We start from the raw sequence: 8,228 nt of genomic DNA on the forward strand, positions 1-8,228 counted from the left end.
GAACTGTCTCCCTTTAGCCTCGGGAGCCTGGAATTGTCTCCCTTTAGCCTCCAGAGCCTGGAACTGTCTCCCTTTAGCCTCCAGAGCCTTGAACTGTCTCCCTTTAGCCTCGAGAGCCTTGAACTGTCTCCCTTTAGCCTCCAGAGCCTTGAACTGTCTCCCTTTAGCCTCGGGAGCCTGGAATTGTCTCCCTTTAGCCTCCAGAGCCTGGAACTGTCTCCCTTTAGCCTCCAGAGCCTGGAACTGTCTCCCTTTAGCCTCGAGAGCCTTGAACTGTCTCCCTTTAGCCTCGAGAGCCTTGAACTGTCTCCCTTTAGCCTCGAGAGCCTTGAACTGTCTCCCTTTAGCCTCGAGAGCCTGGAACTGTCTCCCTTTAGCCTCAAGAGCCTGGAACTGTCTCCCTTTAGCCTCGAGAGCCTGGAGGACTCTGCGGAAACCTTAAAGAACTCCTGCAGACATGTCTTTTAGACGAGCTAGCAACTAGCAATATGGTTTTCATTTGCCCAAATATTTAGGGTGAATGAGCTTTCTGTGCTTTTTGAAGCCTGCATGTTGTTTTATTTATTATTAGTGTATTTTTACTGTGCAGAACTCTTCTAGTCCGTGAAAGCTGCTGTGTAAATAAAGTTCCTTACTGTTTGCGGTCTGCAGAGATTCTCCATAGACGTCACTTTGTCGTCGTTTATAGTATTATTAGTTATTTGGGCTCACAGAATGGGACCTGACTCTCAGCCTAAAGCCCCCCAGAGTTTAATAAGCTGGAGCAGGTTTTCGTTTTACCAGAAACAGAAACTGTAAAACTGACTTGGAAGCGAAGACAAAGGAAACCTCTGAGGTTTCCTCTCTGACTGATGTGACATTCAAAGACCTCGCTGGAGATGTTCGGACGGAAATGCCAAAATCAGCATCACGTGACCACACGCACGAGATGCCTCTTACTTTGGTTAACCTGAACCACAGTATACTCATGACCCACTTTCATCTGACGAACAGACACGCTTGGATGAAAAATACTTGTGCGTCCGAAGGTTCATATGTGAGTCGTGGTTCTGATCTTTGTCCTGGAGATCCAGAAGCGCTGGTTCTAATAAATGAGTTTGTACTTACTGTGTTCTGTAGAGTCTGCTAATTTAATACCTGCAGGAATCATCCTAGAAAATCACTGGGGAGTATTGTTCCCAAAGAAACGACAGAATCGATTAAAAGATGAATGAAAATGTTCTGTCTCTGTTTTCAGCCCTCAGCAGCAGCAGGTCGTCAGTTCGATCCAGTATTATTCGACGTCGGCCACTCTGGAGCTCCGCAGTGGAGGCTCGGCGGTGGAAAACATCTACCAGATAGACGGCGACGCAGGCGGCGACGCAGGCGGCGACAGAAACAATGACAGAGGCGACGACGGAGGCGACGACGGAGGCGAGTACGAGTACTGCCCCTGAGCCCCGGAGCTGCCCCGGAGACTTGCAGGACGACAAGCCCTGGACAATAAAACATGAACTCATGTCCCATGTCCATTTTATGAAGCATTCAGGGCTCCTGCTGTCGCTCAGACCGCCACCGGGACGACTTCTCAAAGGGGCAGCGCGGAGGACATGGAAATGTCCTGAGTCCCGTGTTTTCACTTGCTGATGTTCATGTGTTGAAGACGACGGTTTGATTTCGGAGCTGGCCGTGTGCACAGCGTTGGAGGAGCTATTCTGTGGCGCCCCAGGTCCCTGCAGAAAAAAGTCCCATTCATTGTTCCCATAGAGAACGTCACATGACCCGTAGGCGGCTCGGATCAGCCTGGTTCAGTCCTCAGTACTAAAGATGAAGAGCTGGTTCTTGGATGAAAAGAAACAAGTTTGTGTACATAAGAAACTCCCAGGGTGCACTGAGCAGAGTGGTTGAGGAAACTAAAAACACGTTCTGCAGCTTGAATCGGTTCACTTTAAATTCTGGCTCGACTGAGTTTCCCTCTGCTTCTCGTCACACTTGGTCTGAACCTCCCGCTGAGGCTTTTTAACGTTTTCGACTTTTGGAGCTCCGCGTTCAAGTCAGCAACAATAAATCTGCAACGTCCGGTCGGACTTGATAAAAGTGCGTGTTAACTTTGAAACGCTGCAGTTTGGTCAGGTTTAGGCAGCACGATGCTTTGCGTTAAAATACTTTGTTATGTACGTCAGTTTGCTGTAATAATATTACTTTTCCCAGTAGTGTAACTAATTACTTTTCTAAAACAGTAATATTATTACAGTTACTAACGCTGCGTTACTGTTACATGAATCCACGACGGCTCCTCAGCGGCTCCGGACCTTCTGATGTTCGTGTCATCTGAGAGCCAAACACTAAAGGAAGAGAGGAGAACGGAAAGAGAGGCGTTCTGTCCACAGCTGGAAGCAGCTTCTGCCGTTACTGTGTCACAGTCTAAGATGCAAAGAACATGTCGTAAACTCTGCGCAGCAACGTGAAACTTACAGACAGAAACTCCTGCAGCTGCTGCCCCTGATGCTGGACCTGTCGGGAGAGAGCGGCGTTACCTGAACCCTGCTCTTATAAACAAAAGTCGGGATTTTTTTATTTCAGCCGGTGGCGTTAAGAAACGTTTATGGCCTATATGCTCTGTAAAAAGCAGCCTCCTTGCTGCTGTTATGAATATGATGTTAGTTAAAAAGTCGGGAGAGACTTTTTTTGAGTTTTGCCACTTCAACTAGATGTAAACAGTAACAGCTGTTCTTATCTTTGTTCATGTCTCATGTATGTTTGTTTTAACCCTTCTGCAAATCACATTTCCCCTGGTGGGACAATAAAGATTGAATTGTATTCTTTAAAGAGGAGGTACTCTGCTCATTTTCAGGTTCTGGATCTTAATTAGAGGTTGTACCAGAACACGTTTACATGGTTTATTTTCCTCATATATCATATATATTGCTCACATTGCTGCAGCTGGACGCTCCGCTCTTGAGCTACAGAGTGATGCATCTTACTTGTACAAAATCTTTGTTGGGAGTTGCACATGCGCAGTTCCCAGGTAAGGACTACTAGCCAATCAGAAGCAGAGAAGGTAGTGAGATCCAAATCAACGCCGTAACCTAGCAGGTGGTAGAAGTTACACAACATCATTGTTCCACATCTGACCATAAACCTCTACAGAAATCACCATGTTTCAACTCAATTTTACATAAAAACTGGAACAATTTGAACGTTTGCTCAGTAGCTTTCACATCAGGTGTAACATCAGCATTATAGCTGTAACTTTAGCTGTGTGAGCCAACGTTTGGCAAGAAAACTTACAGGTTGTGACTGTGAATTTCCAGGAGCTGCATCGTCTTTTAGGACTGAACGTTGAACTGTTGCCGGTGTTCTGACGATCTTTGCTGCCTTGCCGAAAAATGCTACCATAGCGCCAATCGACAGACTCGACTCTACTCGGCCCTGCTGCGTTTTCCACTGCAGACAGAACCCAGAGAAACGCTGCGTTCCTTTTACCAGTTCCAGTGAACAAGTGGGAAAACCTCAGCCAGCTGTTTGTTTACAACTAGCCAGGTTAGCTATTGATACGCCGGTTGATTAAAAAAGCACATTGTGCGGTATTTACTGGGGGGGGGGGGATCCATACAGCACAGTATCGTGATATTTGCCATGGCAATACTGTATCGATACACAGACGCCAAGTATCGATATTTTATTATATAAATTGCAGATGGGAGTTTGAACTTTTATTACTAGAATAATAAAATCTATTGCTTGAAACAGGACCATATAAAGGACTGAAAAAGTGAACAAACAGAGAAATGTATCTTTTTAGATAAACAGATGTTGACAAAGTTTGACTTTAGGGACCTAATTAGAAGTTGGAAAAAGGTAATAAATGGCAATATATCTCAATATATTTAAAATCGCAATAACATAGCTTTTTCACTTTGCAGACCTGGTACATGCACAAAAAAGATATAAACTCAACAAAGGAGAGGGGAAAGAGCCAAAAAGCAGAACACCACCTCTTTAAATCTACAGGAAAATATGGGCCAACGCCTCGCTGTAAAAATACAGTTTATATGTTTTAATGTACACAGACTCTACATTTATAGGAATTTACTGGCCAAGTGAGACAAGTAATGACTGTGATTAATGTGCAGCACCATCCTGTAACTTAGCAATAATATAATGTAGTTTTACAGTTGTGTTACTGTGAAAACACAGTGCGTCCATGTAATATTGCTGATGATTAATCCAACATATTGTTATTTTACTATTGTCTGATTTTCTGTACTACTGAGGATTTACTGCAGTTATTAGTCAGTAATTCACTGTAAACAAACAATATATTTCACAGAGTACTGAGGGCTGGAGCTCTGGTCGCTCGCTGTCTGACTGACAGCGGCTGAGTTTCTACTCGGTGTAAAAACTATTTCAGATGATGAGGATTAAATTCAGCAGGATTTAAAGCAGCTGCTGAAATCTGAGCAGAGGTCAACGTTTGTCTCCATCTAGTGGCCGACACATTTCTGACACATCGCTGACGCCAGCCAGATATCTGGAGGAGTCGGCCGACTGACGAGCCCTTCTTCCTCCCCTCCAGCTCTCTTTAGCTCAGACGATCCCTGCTGCTCCACTGATCATAGTTTATTTCTGTATTAATGTTTACTGTCTGCTACGTAGCAGAAGGGAGCTACAAAACTCAGTTTCTCTCGATAACTTGTTGTACTGGGACAGTAAACCACCTGCCGCTCTAACTGACAGCATATAAAAATAGAAAAGAACAATAAAGAACGTGTGGAACTGGCAGTTTGAGCAGTGAAAGCTAAATATTTACATCAGATTTCAGGTTTCCATGTTTCTGTAAAGGGTCAGTCTGTCTGTGAGAAGGTGAGAATACCAAATGTAAACCACCAGGACTCTGAGCAGAAGAAGACTGTCTCAGGCTGCCCCCTCTGGCAGGACTCTGCGGTCCATCAGGACTCTGCGGTCCATGTTCCGGGTTCCTCTGTGAGAGCTCAGGCGGCTCAGAAGCAGGTTTAACAGAGAAGCTTTTCTTCACGCCGTGTAAAACAAAGAGCAGTTTCACCTCCTCCCTGAGCTGGACCTGAACCCAGGTCGCCTGGACAGAATCCAGGACTCCTGACCTGTGCAGCACCTGGTTCCACCTGAACACGATGAGACCGGCAGCTCAGCAACAGGAGTATTATAAAAGTCAGAAAGTCCCTCAGACCAGACTGATGAAGTTCCTGCAGGTTCCTCCCTCCGCCTGATCTTCTTCCTCTCTCTGGTCCGTCCTCTTCTTCAGCGCTGAAGATGGTCCAGTGGAGAAGGACGCCGTCCGGTGACCCGGTGGGACCAAACCTCGGTTAAAGGTACATAACGAAACTACAAACCAATGAAACTAAACGGTCCGAAATCGTCTTGCGTTCATTTCTCGTCGTGAATTTCCGCCGTCGTCCATCTGCAGGAGAGCAAACAGCAGGTGGGTCCAGGTAAGTCCAGGTGGGTCCAGGTAGGATTTGCATTTCTACCCTATTTATTTCCACAACAGTGACATATTTCTGCCTGCTACATTTCTCTGAGATATCTACTTTATTTATGTCTCATTGTGTAATTTAATTACATCCTACATTTAATTATTTACTGTCTTTTTTGTACTTTGATGCTTATTTGTTTACTGAGCATTTCTTTATTTCTGTATTTATGTCTCTTCTTGTCAGAATCAGTCCTCCACGGCAGGTGGCGGTATAATGCACCAAAACCTCCGGGCCGCTGGGGGCGCTGCAGGCTGCACACTTCACACACACAGGCGAAGAAGAAGAAAGCCAAACACGTGTGAGTCCGGTGCAGGTAGAAGTCCGATCAGAACACGACGGACCCGGTATCGATCGTTTAGTTGGATCAGAAAATGACGAAGACGAAGAAGGAGAAGGTTCCGGCGGAGGCGGAGGAGGCCGCGGCCGAAGGGCCCGAGAAGTCGGAGAAGTCGGAGAAGTCCTACCACGAGCTGGTCGCCAACGTGAACCCCATCGCTCAGCCGCTGGCCTCCAAGAAGCTCAGCAAGAAGCTCTACAAATGCGTCAAAAAGGGTAAAAGCACAGAGCTGCGAACAGCCGGCCTCTGTTTTAATGTAGGACCTGCGGAACTCCATTAAACATTTAAAGGTTTTAAAGCTCTCGTGTTTGTTTACAGACTCTACTGTATGAGTAACGTTGAGTTCTGGACGACAGGTTATTGGAAATATTAAAACTCTTCCTGTATCGCGTTTTATTTGCCAGTGTCGCTGAATTCGCTGTGTTTTTAAGGAAATGACGCCAAACTGGGTTAAAAATCTGAACGTTTTAACGATGTCTTGCGTGTCGCTAAATATTCCTGACGTTGTGTGTTGTAAAATTAGATCTTTTCCTCATCGTCTGCTTCTTCTGATTAATTCGGCATACGACAGGTTACTGAAATGTGCACAGCGATCCACTATCGGGTCATTTTCTCCGGGAAGCAGCGTCTCTTTTCATGGTTTCAGGGAACGTTGTAATTGATGGTTAGTTCAGGGTCCTGCCTCGTGCAGGCAGCAGAGGGAAATATTAAAACTCTTCCCGTGTCGTGTTTTATCTGCCAGTGTCGCTGAATTCAATTTGGTGCTGATCCGTGACGGATTTCTAACACGTCTTGTGTTTTTAAGGAAATGATGCCAAACTCTGTTAAAAATCTGACCTTTTTAACGGTGTCTCGCGTGTCAGCAGATGTTAAATGTGTCGTATGTCGTGCACTTGGATCTTTTACAAGTCGTTGGATTCTTGTGATAAATTCGGCAAACATCCCATCATTAAAACATCTATTGTTTAGAGTTTTTCTCCTCATGTTGTCAGAAATGGTTTGAACGGATTGGTCCTGCCTTCTGCAAGAAATAAATAAATCTGTAAAATGTGTCTGTCTTAGAAACAAGAAGTTTATTTCCTGCTCAGATTAAAATCATCCTCCTGTGTGTGTTGCTATAAAACTGGATCAGGATCTAAACGCTCTTTTCTGTCGTTCCAGCTGCCAAAGTGAAAAACATCCGCCGAGGAGTGAAAGAAGTTCAGAAGTTCATCAACAAAGGGGAGAAAGGGTGAGCCCGCCGTGTTTCTACCTCTTCATCACACGTTAAAGGACTTTCAGGTCGAGCACGCTGACCTGAACGCAGCTTTGATGTAGATTTATTTATTTCCCCGCCGTGTCTCCGCAGCATCGTGGTGTTGGCCGGCGACACGCTGCCCATCGACGTCTACTGTCACCTGCCCGTCATGTGTGAGGACAGAAACCTGCCGTACGCCTACATCCCCTCTAAAATGGTGAGTGTGGCGCCCTGACCCCGGAGAGACGCGCTCTCAAGAAGTGAGGAGGCGAAGCCGAGACGCCACGTAAAGAGTCCTGAATAGAGCTCTACTGGGAAACCCTGTAACGCCTTGTATGAACAGCTGAGCTTCAGTTTCAGATGCCTTCGATGCTGCAGAAGGAGCTGACGGCGTCCCGTCCCCGGCGCTCTGCATACAGCCGTAAATGAAGGCGGCGTGGTGAAAGCTTGTGCATACGGTGTTGAAATCCTATTTTGGGGTAAAGTCCTCAAACGGTCTCGGGTTTTCCTGCTGATTCTCTACATGCAGGTTTTATGTCCCGGTGACCAGAGAAGGTGCAGTTTCACCTGGAGGCGTTGCCAAGATGGCTGCCGAGTTGCATGACTTGCCTATTAGCATTTAGATTGAAACCAATGGAGGCTGTTAGCTCGCTGCCGCAAATAAACTGATGAGTGAAAAAGGATTTGTGCTCTGCGACGGGAACAAACCTGCAGGGACCGATGTGTCGCATGTAGGAAGTGTCCCCGACTTTCTGTTTTCACCAGCGTGGCTCCTGGTAGCCACCTCACGTTAGCTCGCGCGTGTCCCCGACTTTCTGTTTTCACCAGCGTGGCTCCTGGTAGCCACCTCACGTTAGCTCGCGCGTGTCCCCGACTTTCTGTTTTCACCAGCGTGGCTCCTGGTAGCCACCTCACGTTAGCTCGCGCGTGTCCCCGACTTTCTGTTTTCACCAGCGTGGCTCCTGGTAGCCACCTCACGTTAGCTCGCGCGTGTCCCCGACTTTCTGTTTTCACCAGCGTGGCTCCTGGTAGCCACCTCACGTTAGCTCGCGCGTGTCCCCGACTTTCTGTTTTCACCAGCGTGGCTCCTGGTAGCCACCTCACGTTAGCTCGCGCGTGTCCCCGACTTTCTGTTTTCACCAGCGTGGCTCCTGGTAGC

At 46.6% G+C, this 8,228-nt stretch overlaps 2 protein-coding genes across 3 annotated transcripts in view; both read left to right on the forward strand.

The window, feature by feature from the left end:
* The window catches only part of LOC123963888 (T-cell immunoglobulin and mucin domain-containing protein 4-like), an 8,659-nt gene extending 5,851 nt beyond the window's left edge, over positions 1–2,808 (forward strand). For both annotated transcript variants that reach the window (XM_046040986.1, XM_046040987.1), the window contains exon 7: positions 1,238–2,808. In XM_046040986.1, the coding sequence (XP_045896942.1) occupies positions 1,238–1,436 (199 nt within the window). In that variant the 3' untranslated portion in view covers positions 1,437–2,808. The remainder of the gene's footprint in view (positions 1–1,237) is intronic.
* Positions 2,809–5,767: 2,959 nt separating this feature from the next.
* The window catches only part of nhp2 (NHP2 ribonucleoprotein homolog (yeast)), a 4,196-nt gene continuing 1,735 nt past the window's right edge, over positions 5,768–8,228 (forward strand). Inside the window, exons 1-3 of the mRNA XM_046040993.1 lie at positions 5,768–6,047; positions 6,994–7,063; positions 7,181–7,286. Coding sequence (XP_045896949.1) covers positions 5,867–6,047; positions 6,994–7,063; positions 7,181–7,286 — 357 coding nt within the window. The 5' untranslated portion in view covers positions 5,768–5,866. The remainder of the gene's footprint in view (positions 6,048–6,993; positions 7,064–7,180; positions 7,287–8,228) is intronic.

Source organism: Micropterus dolomieu, linkage group LG23 (genome assembly GCF_021292245.1).
Source record: "Micropterus dolomieu isolate WLL.071019.BEF.003 ecotype Adirondacks linkage group LG23, ASM2129224v1, whole genome shotgun sequence".
NCBI lineage: Eukaryota > Metazoa > Chordata > Actinopteri > Centrarchiformes > Centrarchidae > Micropterus > Micropterus dolomieu.